The sequence below is a fragment of the Tachyglossus aculeatus genome, chromosome 22 (genome assembly GCF_015852505.1).
Source record: "Tachyglossus aculeatus isolate mTacAcu1 chromosome 22, mTacAcu1.pri, whole genome shotgun sequence".
NCBI lineage: Eukaryota > Metazoa > Chordata > Mammalia > Monotremata > Tachyglossidae > Tachyglossus > Tachyglossus aculeatus.
The window spans coordinates 39,227,834-39,245,373 of NC_052087.1; the positions used below are offsets into that span (position 1 = coordinate 39,227,834).

General features: G+C 46.9%; 1 protein-coding gene across 2 annotated transcripts in view; it reads right to left on the bottom strand.

Annotated features, from left to right (window-relative positions):
* Nucleotides 1-17,540, bottom strand: part of MACROD1 (mono-ADP ribosylhydrolase 1) — a 410,094-nt gene that overhangs the window by 386,408 nt on the left and 6,146 nt on the right. For both annotated transcript variants that reach the window (XM_038764529.1, XM_038764531.1), the window contains exons 2-3: nucleotides 9,263-9,364; nucleotides 3,548-3,664 (exon numbers count right to left, since the gene is read on the bottom strand). In XM_038764529.1, the coding sequence (XP_038620457.1) occupies nucleotides 3,548-3,664; nucleotides 9,263-9,364 (219 nt within the window). The remainder of the gene's footprint in view (nucleotides 1-3,547; nucleotides 3,665-9,262; nucleotides 9,365-17,540) is intronic.

Genomic DNA, 17,540 nt, shown 5'->3' on the forward strand with positions numbered 1-17,540 from the left:
TAAACACTGTTCTAAGCGCCCTCGTCCCCCTCTCCATCCCCCCCATCTTACCTCCTTCCCTTCCCCACAGCACCTGTATATATGTATATATGTTTGTACATATTTATTACTCTATTTATTTATTTATTTTATTTGTACATATCTATTCTATTTATTTTATTTTGTTAGTATGTTTGGTTTTGTTCTCTGTCTCCCCCTTTTAGACTGTGAGCCCACTGTTGGGTAGGGACTGTCTCTCTATGTTGCCAATTTGTACTTCCCAAGCGCTTAGTACAGTGCTCTGCACATAGTAAGCGCTCAATAAATACGATTGATGATGATGATGATACAAGGTAATCAGGCTGTCCCACGTGGGGCTTCACAGTCTTAATCCCCATTTTACAGATGAGGTCACTGGGGGCCCCAGGAAAGTGAAGTGACCTGCTCAAGGTCACACAGCTGCCAGGGGGCGGAGCCGGGATTTGAACCCATGACCTCTGACTCCAAAGCCCGGGCTCTTGCCACTAAGCCACGCTGCCCGAATCAACCAGTAAGCTCCCACTAGACTGAAAACTCATCATGGGCAGGGAACATGTCTGCTAACGCTGTTAGCATATATACACCTGTATATATGTTTGTACATATTTATTACTCTATTTATTTATTTTACTTGTACATATCTATTCTATTTATTTTATTTTGTTAGTACGTTTGGTTTTGTTCTCTGTCTCCCCCTTTTAGACTGTGAGCCCACTGTTGGGTAGGGACTGTCTCTACGTGTTGCCGGCTTGTACTTCCCAAGCGCTTAGTACAGTGCTCTGCACACAGTAAGCGCTCAATAAATATGATTGATTGATTGACTGATTGTTGTAATAATAATAACCACGGTATTTGTTAAGCGCTTACAACATGCCAGGCCCTGTACTAAGCACCGGGGTGGATACAAGCATATCGAATTGAACACAATCCCCGTCCCATGTTGGGGCTCACAGCCTCAATCTCCATTTTACAGATGAGGTAACCGAGGCACAGAGAAATGAAGTTACTTGCCCAAGGACACACAGCTGACCAATGGTATCGTCCTCTCCCGAGCACTTTGTACAATGCTCTGCACGTAGTGCTCAATAAATAGCAACAATTGATTGATTCCCAGCAGCCCACCGCTCGCCCCTCTAAAACCGTCAGGACACCCGCAAGGATTCGTCAGCATCACCGAACTGGCCAGCCACAGCCAAGCGCTAAATCCCATCCTCTCCCTCCCTCCCACTTGGAGTCAAGGAAAATTTAATAATAATAATAATAATAATGTTGGTATTTGTTAAGCGCTTACTATGTGCAAACCACTGTTCTAAGCGCTGGGGTAGATACAAGGTAATCTGCTTGTCCCATGAGGGGCTCACAGTCTTCATCCCCATTTTACAGATGAGGGAACTGAGGCCCAGAGAAGTGAAGTGACTTGCCCAAAGTCATCCAGCTGACAATTGGCGGAGCCAGGATTCGAACCCACGACCTCTGACTCCAAAGCCCGGGCTCTTTCCACTGAGCCACGCTGCTTCCAATTTGACTCCCTTCTCAACGGAACGATCGGCAGGACCAGCAGTAGGGATTTTGCAGGATGGCGTTCCTCCGCCGTCCCTGCAGGCAGGCAGTCAACTGTATTTCAACTCCTACTGTGTGCGCAGTACTGTACTAAGTGCTTGGGAGAGTACAACACAACAATAAACAAACGCATTCCCTGCCCACATTGGGCTTACGGTCTCGAGGCGGAGGCAGACGTTAATAGAAAGAAATAAACGCCAGATCTGTCCATAAATGCCGTGGGGCTGAAAGCGGGGAATGAATGAAGGGAGCAAGTCAGGGCGACGACGCAGAAGGGAGTGGGAGAAGAGGAAATGAGGGCTTGGAGGAGATGGGCCTTCAATAAGGCTCTGGAAATTAAGCACCCAAGCGTTTAGAACAGTGCTTTGCACATAGTAAGCGCTTCACAAATAAGGCTCTGGAGATTAAGGTGGAGAGAGAGTGGTGGGGGGAGAGGGAGGAATCAAACCAAAGACCGGGAGCCCCACGTGGGACAACCTGATTACTTTGTATCACCCAAGCGCTTAGAACAGTGCTTTGCACATAGTAAGCGCTTCACAAATAAGGCTCTGGAGATTAAGGTGGAGAGAGAGTGGTGGGGGGAGACGGAGGAATCAAACCAAAGACTGGGAGCCCCCCGTGGGACAACCCGATTACTTTGTATCACTCAAGCGCTTAGAACAGTGCTTTGCACATAGTGAGCGCTTCACAAATAAGGCTCTGGAGATTAAGGTGGAGAGGGAGTGGTGGGGGGAGAGGGAGGAATCAAACCAAAGACCGTGAGCCCCATGTGGGACAACCCGATTACTTTGTATCACCCAAGCGCTTAGAACAGTGCTTTGCACATAGTGAGCGCTTCACAAATAAGGCTCTGGAAATTAAGGTGGAGAGAGAGTGGTGGGGGGAGAGGGAGGAATCAAACCAAAGACTGGGAGCCCCACGTGGGACAACCCGATTACTTTGTATCACTCAAGCGCTTAGAACAGTGCTTTGCACATAGTGAGCGCTTCACAAATAAGGCTGTGGAGATTAAGGTGGAGAGGGAGTGGTGGGGGGAGAGGGAGGAATCAAACCAAAGACTCGGAGCCCCACGTGGGACAACCCGATTACTTTGATCACCCAAGCGCTTAGAACAGTGCTTCGCACATAGTAAGCGCTTCACAAATAAGGCTCTGGAGATTAAGGGGGAGAGGGAGTGGTGGGGGGAGAGGGAGGAATCAAACCAAAGACTGAGAGCCCCACGTGGGACAACCCGATTACTTTGTATCACCCAAGCACTTAGAACTGTGCTTTGCACATAGTGAGCGCTTCACAAATAAGGCTCTGGAAATTACGGTGGAGAGAGAGTGGTGGGGGGAGAGGGAGGAATCAAACCAAAGATTGGGAGCCCCACGTGGGACAACCCGATTACTTTGTATCACCCAAGCGCTTAGAACAGTGCTTTGCACATAGTGAGCGCTTCACAAATAAGGCTCTGGAGATTAAGGTGGAGAGGGAGTGGTGGGGGGAGAGGGAGGAATCAAACCAAAGACTGGGAGCCCCACGTGGGACAACCTTACTTTGTATCACCCACGCGCTTAGAACAGTGCTTCGCCCATAGTAAGCGCTTAACAAATACCATCATCATTATTATTATTATAAAGGGACGGACCGGCGCCCCCCAAGAAGCCCCTTGGGCTCCCAGAGGCCTCCCCAGCTCTAAAAGCTTAGAGCCAGCATCCCGCATCCCTGGCAGGGACCCGCCAACTCTGTGCACGTCTCATTTTCCGTTCCCCTCACTCAGGCTAACGCGCGCCAGACGCTCAATAGCGGCTCAGGTTTTACTCCCCCGACACGTCAGGTCAAGCGAGAGGAGCGCTCCTGGCTGACCGCCCTCCGTACTGGCCGCCCCTTGGCCCCGCCGTGCCGGTCTGAGGCCAACCGGCCCAACGCAGGGCCGGGGGCCGCCGAGGAGGCCCCGGGCTCCCTCAGGGAGCGGCCTGGCTCTGACCTGCGTTGACGATGGCGTCCACCTCCAGCTTGGTGATGTCCCCTCGAAGGAGGGAGATTTTCTCGTTCAGGTGTTTGTCCTTCTTGTACTTGGGCTCTTCCGCCTTGGCCTGCACCCCTGGAATACGAAAACGGGGAGGCCGATCGTCAACCCGCGGGCTCCCTTCCTCCCCGCCGTCACCCACCCGGCCCCGCTTCCCGCTCCCCGAGCCCCCCAACTCTGGGGCTGCGTTCGGCCCGGTCTGGCCTGGAGACCCTCTGGATAATAATAATAACAATAATAATAATAATGGTGGCATTTGTTAAGTGCTTACTATGTGCAAAGCACTGTTCTAAGCGCTGGGGGGATACAGTGGGATCAAGTTGTCCCACGTGGGGCTCACAGTCTTAATCCTCATTTTACAGATGAGGGAACTGAGGCTCCGAGAAGTTAAGTGACTTGCCCAAGTTCACAGAGCAGACATGTGGCGGAGTCGGCATTCGGACCCATGACCTCTGACTCCAAAGCCCGGGCTCTTTCCACTGAGCCACGTGGTGGCATTTGTTAAGCGCTTACTGTGTGCAAAGCACTGTTCTAAGCACTGGGGAGATACAACGGGATCAAGTTGTCCCACGTGGGGCTCACAGTCTTAATCCTCATTTTACAGATGAGGTAACTGAGGCTCCGAGAAGTTAAGTGACTTGCCCAAGGTCACACAGCAGACATGTGGCGGAGCTGGGATTCGAACCCATGACCTCTGACTCCAAAGCCCGGGCTCTTTCCACTGAGCCACGTGGTGGCATTTGTTAAGCTCCTTAAGGACTGAGCTCCTTGTCTTCCCTCCCAAACCTTGTCCTCTCCCTGACTTTCCCATCTCTGATGACGGCACTACCATCCTTCCCGTCTCACAAGCCCGCAAACTTGGTGTCATCTTCGACTCCGCTCTCTCATTCACCCCTCACATCCAAGCCGACACCAAAACCTGCCGGTCTCAGCTCCGCAACATGGCCAAGATCCGCCCTTTCCTCTCCATCCAAACCGCTACCCTGCTCATTCAAGCTCTCATCCTATCCCGTCTGGACTACTGCACCAGCCTTCTCTCTGACCTCCCATCCTCGTGTCTCTCTCCACTTCAATCCAGACTTCATGCTGCTGCCCGGATTATCTTTGTCCAGAAACGCTCTGAGCATATTACTCCCCTCCTCAAAAATCTCCAGTGGCTACCAATCAATCTGCACATCAGGCAGAAACTCCTCACCCTGGGCTTCCAGGCTGTCCATCCCCTCGCCCCCTCCTACCTCACCTCCCTTCTCTCCTTCTCCAGCCCGGCCTGCACCCTCTGCTCCTCTGCCGCTAATCTCCTCATCGTGCCTCGTTCTCGCCTGTCCCGCCGTCGACCCCCGGCCCACGTCATCCCCCGGGCCTGGAATGGCCTCCCTCTGCCCCTCCGCCAAGCTCGCTCTCTTCCTCCCTTCAAGGCCCTGCTGAGAGCTCACCTCCTCCAGGAGGCCTTCCCACACTCAGCCCCTTCCTTCCTCTCCCCCTCGTCCCCCTCTCCATCCCCCCCATCTTACCTCCTTCCCTTCCCCACAGCACCTGTATATATGTATATATGGTTGTACATATTTATTACTCTATTTATTTATTTATTTATTTTACTTGTACATTTCTATCCTATTTATTTTATTTTGTTGGTATGTTTGGTTCTGTTCTCTGTCTCCCCCTTTTAGACTGTGAGCCCACTGTTGGGTAGGGACTGTCTCTATGTGTTGCCAATTTGTACTTCCCAAGCGCTTAGTACAGTGCTCTGCACATAGTAAGCGCTCAATAAATACGATTGATTGATTGATTGATTGATTAAGCGCTTACTGTGTGCAAAGCACTGTTCTAAGCACTGGGGGGATACAATGGGATCAAGTGGTCCCACGTGGGGCTCACAGTCTTAATCCTCATTTTACAGATGAGGGAACTGAGGCTCCGAGAAGTTAAGTGACTTGCCCAAGGTCACACAGCAGACAAGTGGCAGAGCCGGAATTCGAACCCATGACCTCTAACTCCAAAGCCCGGGCTCTTTCCACTGAGCCACGCTGCTTCGGGAACACCGCTCGCTCCCCTCTTCTGTGGACTCGCTTGTACTCTACTCTCCCGAGTGCTCGGTACAGCAGAGTAATCAAGTTCAATAACAATAATAATATGAGATTATCATCTCATATAATAATGAGAAGCAGCATGGCTCAATCGATCAATCAATCAATCGTATTTATTGAGCGCTTACTGTGCGCAGAGCACTGGACTTGTGCTCGGTACAGCAGAGTAATCAAGTTCAATAACAATAATAATATGAGATTATTATCTCATATAATAATGAGAAGCAGCATGGCTCAATCAATCAATCAATCGTATTTATTGAGCGCTTACTGTGTGCAGAGCACTGTACTAGTGCTCGGTACAGCAGAGTAATCAAGTTCAATAACAATAATAATATGAGATTATTATCTCATATAATAATGAGAGGCAGCATGGCTCAATCGATCAATCAATCAATCGTATTTATTGAGCGCTTACTGTGTGCAGAGCACTGTACTAGTGCTCGGTACAGCAGAGTAACCAAGTTCAATAACAATAATAATATGAGATTATTATCTCATATAATAATGAGAGGCAGCATGGCTCAATCGATCAATCAATCAATCGTATTTATTGAGCGCTTACTGTGTGCAGAGCACTGTACTAGTGCTCGGTACAGCAGAGTAACCAAGTTCAATAACAATAATAATATGAGATTATTATCTCATATAATAATGAGAAGCAGCATGGCTCAATCGATCAATCGTATTTATTGAGCACTTACTGTGTGCAGAGCACTGTACTAGTGCTCGGTACAGTAGAGTAATCAAGTTCAATAACAATAATAATATGAGATTATTATCTCATATAATAATGAGAGGCAGCATGGCTCAATCGATCAATCAATCAATCGTATTTATTGAGCGCTTACTGTGTGCACAGCACTGTACTAGTGCTCGGTACAGCAGAGTAACCAAGTTCAATAACAATAATAATATGAGATTATTATCTCATATAATAACAAGAAGCAGCATGGCTCAATCAATCAATCGTATTTATTGAGTGCTTACTGTGTGCAGAGCACTGTACTAAGCGCTTGGGAAGTACAAGTTGGCAACACATAGAGACAGTACCTACCCAACAGTGGGCTCACAGTCTAGAAGGGGGCTCAGTGGAAAGAGCACGGGATTTGGAGTCAGAGATCAATCAATCAATCGTATTTATTGAGCGCTTACTGTGTGCAGAGCACTGTACTAAGCGCTTGGGAAGTACAAGTTGGCAACACATAGAGACAGTACCCTACCCAACAGTGGGCTCACAGTCTAGAAGGGGGCTCAGTGGAAAGAGCACGGGATTTGGAGTCAGAGATCAAACAATCGTATTTATTGAGCGCTTACTGTGTGCAGAGCACTGTACTAAGCGCTTGGGAAGTACAAGTTGGCAACACATAGAGACAGTACCCTACCCAACAGTGGGCTCACAGTCTAGAAGGGGGCTCAGTGGAAAGAGCACGGGATTTGGAGTCAGAGATCAAACAATCGTATTTATTGAGCGCTTACTGTGTGCAGAGCACTGTACTAAGCGCTTGGGAAGTACGAGTTGGCAACATTTTGAGACGGTCCCTACCCAACAGTGGGCTCACAGGTCAGGGGTTCAAATCCCAGCTCTGCCGAGTGTCAGCTGTGTGACTTTGGGCAAGTCAACTTCTCTGTGCCTCGGTTACCTCATCTGTAAAATGGGGATTAAGACTGTGAGTCCCCTGTGGGACAACCTGATCACCTTATAACCTCACCAGTGCTTAGAACAGTGCTTTGCACATAGTAAGCGCTTTATAAATGCCATCATTATTATTATTAATAAGCACTCAATTACTGTTATTACTAATAATGATAATGGTATCTGTTAAGCCCTTACTGTGCCCAACCTGGTTACCTTGTATCCACCCTAAGCGCTGGGGTAGATACAAGGTAATCGGGTTGGACACAGTCCCTGTCCCCCATGGGGCTTACAGTCTTAATCCCCAAACTATGTGCCAGGCACTGTACTAAGCGCTAGGGAAGAAACAAGACAATAAGGATGGACACAGTCCTTGTCCCACCTGGAACTCACAGTGTTAATCCTCATTTTACAGATGAGGCAACTGAAGCACAGAGAAGCAAAGTGACTTGTCCAAGGCCTCACAGCAGGCTAGTGGAGGAGTGGGATTAGAACCCACGTCCTCTGACTCCCAAGCCCGGGCTCTTGTCACTAGGCCATGCTGCTTCCCTTTTTCGGCTCCACCTCTGGACTGCTGTGTGACCTTTGGGCAAATCCCTTCACTTCTCTGGGCCTCAGTTACCTCGCCTGTAAAATGAGGATTAAGACTGTGAGCCCCATGTGGGACGTGGACTGTGTCCATCCTGATGAGCGCTTAGTACAGTGCTCTGCACACATAAAGCACTCAATAAATACGACTGAATGAATGAATGAATCCTGATTGCCTTGTATCTACCCAGTGCTTAGTACAGTGCCTTGCACATAATAATAATAATAATAATAATAATAATGATAATTGTGGTATTTTGTTGAATGCTTACTGTGTACCAAGCACTGTACTAAGCTCTGGGGTGAATACAAATAAATTGGGTTGGACACAGTCCCTGCCCCACTTGGGCTCACAGTCCCAATCCCCCTCTCCATCCCCCCCATCTTACCTCCTTCCCTTCCCCACAGCACCTGTATATATGTATATATGTTTGTACATATTTATTACTCTATTTATTTATTTATTTATTTTACTTGTACATATCTATTCTATTTATTTTATTTTGTTAGTATGTTTGGTTTTGTTCTGTCTCCCCCTTTTAGACTGTGAGCCCACTGTTGGGTAGGGACTGTCTCTATATATTGCCAATTTGTACTTCCCAAGCGCTTAGTACAGTGCTCTGCACATTGTAAGTGCTCAATAAATACGATTGATGATGATGATGATGACAGATGAGGTAACTGAGGCACAGAGAAGTGAAGTCATTTGCCCAAGGCCACACAGCAGACAAGCGGCAGAGCTGGGATTAGAACACATTTTCATTCATTCATTCATTCAATCGTATTTATTGAGCGCTTACTGTGTGCAGAGCACTGTACTAAGTGCTTGGGGAGTACCAGTTGGCAACATATAGAGCCGGTCCCTACCCAACAGTGGGCTCACAGTCTAGAAGGGGGAGACAGGGAACAAAACCAAATATATTAACAAAATAAAATAAATAGAAGAAATATGTACAAATAAAATAAATACATAGAGTAATAAATACATACAAACATATGTACATACATACAGGTGCTGCGGGGAGGGGAAGGAGGTAAGGTGTGGGGGGATGGATTATTATTTTTATTTATTCTGGTGACCTGACACCTGTCCACATGTTTTGTTTTGTTGTCTGTCTCCCCCTTCTAGACTGTGAGCCCGTTGTTGGGTAGGGACCGTCTCTATACGTTGCCGACTTGTACTTTCCAAGCGCTTAGTACAGTGCGCTGCACACAGTAAGCGCTCGATAAATACGATTGAATGAATGAATGAATGATGGAGACTACGCCATGCTGCAGTAAGCGCTTAACAAATGCTATTTTAAAAAAATTAGTACCATTAATGATGTTTCCTGAGTGGATTTTCACGGGGCAAAAAGGCCTTACCTTTTGCAGTCTCTTTCCAGGTGGGGATTTTCTTCAGCCTGATAAAATCCCGGCAGAAATAGTGCTCCTCCCGCTGTTTGTCACTCAGGCCTTTCAGGAAAGCTGCCAAGGGGGTGAGCAGAAAGGATTCCCTATTGTTTTGTTGTCTGTCTCCCCCTTCTAGACTGTAAGCCCGTTGTTGGGTAGGGACCGTCTCTATAAGTTGCCGACTTGTTCTTCCCAAGCGCTTAGTACAGTGCTCTGCACACAGTAAGCGCTCAGTAAAGACAATTGAATGAATCTTCTCCCCTCGTCCCCCTCTCCATCCCCCCATCTTACCTCCTTCCCTTTCCCACAGCACCTGTATATATATATATATATGTGTAAATATGTTTGTACATATTTATTACTCTATTTATTTTACTTGTACATATCTATTCTATTTATTTTATTTTGTTAGTATGTTTGGTTTTGTTCTCTGTCTCCCCCTTTTAGACTGTGAGCCCAATGTTGGGTAGGGACTGTCTCTATATGTTGCCAATTTGTACTTCCCAAGCGCTTAGTACAGTGCTCTGCACATAGTAAGCGCTCAATAAATACGATTGATGATGATGATGATGATGATCTAGAGACGGTCCCTAGCCAACAGTGGGCTCACAGTCTAAAAGGGGGAGACAGAGAACAAAACCAAACATACAATAAAATAAAATAAATAGAATAGATATGTACAGGTAAAATAGAGTAATAAATATGTACAAACATATATACATATTTATTATTATCCAAGGTAATTGAGTTGGACACAGTCCCTGTCCCATGTGGGGCTCACAGGTTTAATCCCCATTTGACAGATGAGGGAACCGAGGCCCCAAGAAGTGAAGTGATTGGCCCAAGGTCACATAGCAGACAAGTGGCAGAGCCAGGATTAGAACCCAGGTCCTTCCAACCCCCAGGCCCTCGCTCTATCCACAGGGCCACGCTGCTAAACCCAAGCCAGCTGATAAAAGTGAAGGCACCTTTCACATATTTCTTTAACTTCCAAGGAGAAACGGCCACGAGGCGTGAAACGTACTCGAAGTACGAGTTTTATTGATTGATCGATTGATTTGGTGGTGGGTGGGCAGTGTGGAGGACATTAAAAATACATTTTTAGTTTGGGGAACAAATTGGGCATTTCGCCGTGCGAGGAAAGATGTAGTTAAAGGATGTTGGCCGCGAATTTTAATAGGCCAACGTGACCTTAGATAAGACTTCACCGATTCCCCACCCTGGCTGCTCAGAAGGAGAGTTCAGTAGCCAGGAGGGAATGCACTTAGCCAGAACCATAAAACACCGGCTAACATTAAATGATCTGTTTTTAAAAGGGCCTTCATGCACTTTCAGGTCACTGCTCAGGGAGGAAGCAGCACTTTGCGCCTTCTTTTTTTTCAAGGTATTTGTTAGGTGCTTACTATGTGTCAAGCGCAGTTTTTTATGATATTTCCTAACCTCTTACGATGTGCCAGGCACTGTATTTGTTCATTCAATCATATTTATTGAGCGCTTACTGTGTGCAGAGCACTGTACTGAGCTCTGTAGGGACTGTCTCTATCTGTTGCCGAATTGCACTTTCCAAGCACTTAACACAGTGCTCCGCACATAGTAAGCGCTCAATAAATACGATTGATGATGACGATTTATTGAGCGCTTACTGTGTGCAGAGCACTGTACTAAGCTCTGGGGTAGGTATGAGGTTGTCAGGTTGGACCGAGTCCCTGTTCTACATTGGGCTCACAGTCTTAATCCCCATTTTACAGATGAGGAGACCGGGCCACAGAGAAGTGACTTGCCCAAGGTCACACGGCAGACAAGTGGAGGGGTCGGGATTAGAACCCGGGTCTTTCTGACTCCTAGGCCCGTGCTCTACTAGACTGTGAGCCCGTTGTTGGGTAGGGACTGTCTCTATCTGTTGCTGAATTGTACTTTCCAAGCACTTAATACAGTGCTCCGCACATAGTAAGCGCTCAATAAATACGATTGATGATGACGATTTATTGAGCGCTTACTGTGTGCAGAGCACTGTACTAAGCTCTGGGGTAGGTATGAGGTTGTCAGGTTGGACCGAGTCCCTGTTCTACATTGGGCTCACAGTCTTAATCCCCATTTTACAGATGAGGAGACCGGGGCACAGAGAAGTGACTTGCCCAAGGGCACACGGCAGACAAGTGGAGAGTCGGGACTGGAACCCAGGTCTTTCTGACTCCTAGTGCTCTTCTAGACTGTGAGCCCGTTGTTGGGTAGGGACTATCTCTATCCATCTGTTGCCGAATTGTACTTTCCAAGCACTTAATACAGTGCTCCGCACACAGTAAGCGCTCAATAAATATGACAATGAATGAATACCAGGCCACGCTGCTTCAGGGGTAGATACAAGTTTATCAGGGTGGCCATAATTCCTGTCCCACATAGGACTCACAGTCTAAACAGGAGGGAATAGGATTTAATCCCCATTTCACAGTTGAGGAAACTGAGGCACAGAGATGTGAAGTGGCTTATCTGAGGTCTCCCACCGAGCAATTGGCAGAGCCGGGATTAGAACCCAGATCCCCTGACTCCCGGGCCTACGCTCTATCCACAAGGCCACGCTGCTTTCTGTGGGAAACAGCAGGCCCGTAGGGCCCAGACAGAGCTCTTGATCACAGCCATTTATGGGTCCTGATCGCTGGGCAGAAGTCACTGCCAATCAATCGATCAATCAATCAATCGTATTTATTGAGCGCTTACTGTGTGCAGAGCACTGTACCAAGCGCTTGGGAAGTCCAAGTTGGCAACATATAGAGACGGTCCCTACCCAACAGTGGGCTCACAGTCTAAAAGGGGGAGACGGAGAACAAAACCAAACATACTAACAAAATAAAATAAATAGAATAGATATGTACAAGTAAAATAAATAGAGTAATAAATATGTACAAACATATATACATCTATACAGGTGCTGTGGGGAAGGGAAGGAGGTAAGATGGGGGGGGGATGGCGAGGGGGACGAGGGGGAGAGGAAGGAAGGGGCTCAGTCTGGGAAGGCCTCCTGGAGGAGGTGAGCTCTCAGTAGGGCCTTGACAGATTAATTCCGCCCACCTTTCCACGTTCACGAATTTGGTGGCTACGTAAATCCCTCTCTGTTCCTCTCGTCCCTCCCTCCCCAGTACCCAACATAGCCCTGGGAGCCAGAAGACCTGGGTTCTAATCCTAGCTCCACTACTTATCTGCTGTGTAACCACGGACAAGTCACTTAATAATACTAATAGTGGCATTTATTGAGAGCTTACTATGTGCAAAGCACTGTTCTAAGCACTGGGGAGGTTACAAAGTGATCAGGTTGTCCCACGGGGGGCTCACGATCTCCATCCCCATTTCACAGATGAGGTAACTGAGGCCCAGAGAAATGAAGTGATTTGCCCAAAGTCACACATCTGACAGGTGGGGAGCCGGGATTGGAACCCATGACCTCTGACTCCAAAGCCCGGGCTCTTTCCACTGAGCCATGCTGCTTCTCTACTTTGCCCGCTGCACTCTGTGCCTCAGTTACCTCACCTGTAAAATGGGGATTAGGAATGTGAGCCCCATGTGGGACAGGGGACTACGTTCAACCTGACTGGCTTGTAACTACCCCAGCCCTTAGTACAGCGCCTGGCACTTAAGCGCTTCAAAAAACACCATAATTTGTTATTATTTTCCATCTCTCCACCACTCCCCAAATTTGCCCCCACCCAGTGTCTTTCCCCGACGCTGCTCGCAGCCACAGCTTCCATTTCTTTATTAAAATATTATTTGTAATTTAGCACAGTCATTTCTCCCCCTCCCAGCCCCCGTGATCCACCTGGCTTCTTTCCGTTTGAGACATTTATTTTCAGCTCCTCCGCTCCCAAGGCTCTAACTGCCATCTACGTGCTGAGAGCCCCAAATTCATTCACTCATTCAATCATATTTATTGAGCGCTTACTGTGTGCAGAGCCCTGTACTAAGCGCTTGGGAAGTACAAGTCGGCAACATCTAGAGACGGTCCCTACCCAACAACGGGCTCACAGTCTAGAAGGGGGACACAGACAACAAAACAAAACATGTGGACAGCTGTCAAGTCATCAGAATAAACAGAAGTGAAGATGGATGCACATCATTAACAAAATAAATAGAATAATAAATATGTGCAAGTAAAATAGAGTAATAAATCTGTACAAACATATATACAGGAGCTGTGGGGAGGTGAAGAAGGTAGGGCGGGGGAGAGGAAAAAGGGGGCTCAGTGTGGGAAGGCCTGCTGGAGGAGGTGAGCTCTCAGTAGGGCTTTGAAGGGAGGAAGAGAGCTAGCTTGGCGGATGTGCGGAGGGAGGGAGGGAGAAGCAGCGTGGCTCAGTGGAAAAGAGCCCGGGCTTTGGAGTCGGAGGTCATGGGTTCAAATCCCGGCTCTGCCAATTGTCAGCTGTGTGACTTTGGGCAAGTCACTTCACTTCTCTGGGCCTCAGTTCCCTCATCTTTAAAATGGGGATGAAGACTGTGAGCCCCCCGTGGGACCACCTGACCACCTTGTAACCTCCCCAGCGCTTAGAACAGTGCTTTGCACATAGTAAGCGCTTAATAAATGCCATTAACATTCCATCCTCGCTGGATCTGACCTCTCTCCTTCTCCGCAACCTCACATTTCTTCATAGGGCCAGGGCGGAAGAAGGATCTGGGTTCTAATCCAGGCTCTGCCACTTGTCTGCTGTGTGACCTTGGGCAAGCCACTTCACTGGGCCTCAGTTTCCTCATCTGTAAAATGGGGATTAAATCCTACTCCCGCCAACTTAGACTCTGAGTTCCATGTAGGACAGGGACTGTGGTCCAACCTGATTAACTTGCATCTACTCCAGCACTTAGAACAGTGCTTAGCACATAGTAAGCGCTTTTCAAGTACCATTATTATCATTATTATTATTAACCAGGGGGGCCAAGAATAACCTCAACAATCAATCAATCAATCGTATTTATTGAGCGCTTACTGTGTGCAGAGCACTGTACTAAGCGCTTGGGAAGTACAAGTTGGCAACATATAGAGACAGTCCCTACCCAATCAATCAATCATATTTATTGAGCGCTTACTGTGTGCAGAGCACTGTACTAAGCGCTTGGGAAGTACAAGTTGCCAACATATAGAGACAGTCCCTACCCAATCAATCATATTTATTGGGCGCTTACTGTGTGCAGAGCACTGTACTAAGCGCTTGGGAAGTACAAGTTGCCAACATATAGAGACAGTCCCTACCCAATCAATCAATCATATTTACTGAGCACTTACTGTGTGCAGAGCACTGTACTAAGCGCTTGGGAAGGACAAGTTGGCAACATATAGAGACAGTCCCTACCCAATCAATCAATCATATTTATTGAGCGCTTACTGTGTGCAGAGCACTGTACTAAGCGCTTGGGAAGTACAAGTTGGCAACACAACAGTGGGCTTACAATCTAGAAGAGGAAGCCCATCATGAGCAATGGTGGCGGTCATGGCTCCTGCACTATCTAGTAACTCACTTGGATTAAGTGGCAAAAGCATCGATCAATTTCCGTCCGCCATTCCCTCCGGGGCTTAAAGCATTGATCAACTTCCAACCTCCTTTCCCCGTGGAGCTTAAAGAACTGATCAACTTCCTTCCTCCATTTCCCCTGTTCGCTAAACCTTAAAGGGCAAATGTGACAGGAAAAACAGAGCAGACGATCCCCTGGGGTCCTTTCCTCTCTCTCTACACTTACTCTGCCATCAGTTCATTCATTCATTTATTGTCGTATTTATTGAGCGCTTACTGTGTGCAGAGCACTGTACTAAGCGCTTGGGAAGTCCAAGTTGGCAACACCTCTCCATCCCCCCCATCTTACCTCCTTCCCTTCCCCACAGCACCTGTATATATGTATATATGTTTGTACATATTTATTACTCTATTTATTTTACTTGTACATATCTATTCTATTTATTTTATTTTGTTAGTATGTTTGGTTTTGTTCTCTGTCTCCCCCTTTAAGACTGTGAGCCCACTGTTGGGTAGGGACTGTCTCTATATGTTGCCAATTTGTACTTCCCAAGCGCTTAGTACAGTGCTCTGCACATAGTAAGCGCTCAATAAATACGATTGATGATGATGATGATGATCTAGAGACGGTCCCTACCCAACAGTGGGCTCACAGTCTAAAAGGGGGAGACAGAGAACAAAACCAAACATACTAACAAAATAAAATAAATAGAATAGATATGTACAAGTAAAATAAATAGAGTAATAAATATGTACAAACATATATACCTATATACAGGTGCTGTGGGGAAGAGAAGGAGGTAAAATGGCGGGGAAGGACAGGGGGACGAGGGGGAGAGGAAGGAAGGGCGCAGCCCAGGTTATAAAAACTGGAAATCAGCTCCACCTTTACAGCTGAACCCTCCACTGAGGTAATAACAAATAAAAAGCAGTGTGGCCTAGTGGAAAATGCCCCCGCCTGAGAGTCAAAAGGACCCAGGTTCTAATTCCACCTCCTCCACCTTTCTGCTGCGTGACTTGGGTAGGGACCGTCTCTATATGTTGCCAGCTTGTACTTCCCAAGCGCTTAGTCCAGTGCTCTGCACACAGTAAGCGCTCAATAAATACGACTGAATGAATGAATGACTTGGAGCAAGTCACTTCACTTCTAGGTGCCTCCGTTCCCTCATCTGTAAAATGGGGGGGTGAAGACTGTGAGTCTCATTTGAGACAGGGACTGTGTCCAGCCTGATCAGCTTGGATTTACCCCAGGGCTTAGAACAGCACATAGTAAGTGATTAGCTTCCCAAGCGCTTAGTACAGTGCTCTGCACACAGTAAGCGCTCAATAAATATGATTGAATGAATAAATATATTTGTACAGATTTATTACTCTTTTTATTCCTCCAGGAGGCCTTCCCAGACTGAGCCCCTTCCTTCCTCTCCCTCGTCCCCCTGTCCATCCCCCCATCTTACCTCCTTCCCTTTCCCCACAGCACCTGTATATATGTATATATGTTTGCACAGATTTATTACTCTATTTATTTTACTTGTACATATCTATTCTATTTATTTTATTTTGTTAGTATGTTTGGTTTTGTTGTCTGTCTCCCCCCTTTTAGACTGTGAGCCCACTGTTGGGTAGGGACTGTCTCTATGTGTTGCCAACTTGTACTTTCCAAGCGCTTAGTACAGTGCTCTGCACACAGTAAGCGCTCAATAAATACAATGGATTGATTGATTGATTTTACTTGTACATATTTACTATTCTATTTTGTTAATGATGTGCAAGCCCACTGTTGGGTAGGGACCGTCTCTATATGTTGCCAACTAGGACTTCCCAAGCACTTAGTACAGTGCTCTGCACACAGTAAGTGCTCAATAAATACAATTGATTGATTGATCTAGTTTTAATTCTGTTTGTTCTGACAATTTTGATATGTGTCTACATGTTTTGTTGTCCGTTTCCCCCTTCTAGACTGTGAGCCCGTTGTCAGGTAGGGACCGTCTCTATATGTCACCGACTTGTACTTCCCAAGCTCTTAGTGCAGTGCTCTGCACACAGTAAGCGCTAAATAAATATGATTGAATGAATGAATGAACTGCCATAAAAAAAAGACCCAATATAGCACACAGTAAAGGTTTAACAAATAGCATAAAAAAAGGATCTTCCTAACAGGAGATCACATTGCTGTGAAGCAGCATGGCTCAGTGGAAAGAGCCCAGGCTTGGGAGCCAGAGGTCGTGGGTTCTAATCCCGGCTCCGCCACTTGTCAGCTGGGTGACTTTGGGCAAGTCACTTCACTTCTCTGTGCCTCAGTCACCTCATCTGGGAAATGGGGATTAAGATTGTGAGCCCCACCTGGGACAATCTGATCACTCTGTATCCTCCCCGGCGCTTAGAACAGTGCTTTGCACATAGTAAGTGCTTAACAAATACCAAAATTATTATTATTATTATTATTCTCTGGGCCTCAGTTCCCTCATCTGGAAAATGGGGATTAAGACTGTGAGCCATCTCCTCCTCCCCATCCCCCCACCACTTCCTTCCCCCCCCCCACAGTACCTGTGTATATATTTGTACAGATTTATTGCTCTATTTATTCCTTGTACATATTTACTATTTATTTTGTTAATGATGTGCTTGTAGCTTTAATTCTATTTGTTCTGACGATTTTGACACCTGTCTCCATGTTTTGTTTTGTCGTCCGTCTCCCCCTTCTAGACTACGAGCCCGCTGTTGGGTAGGGACCGTCTCTATATGTTACCGACTTGTACTTCCCA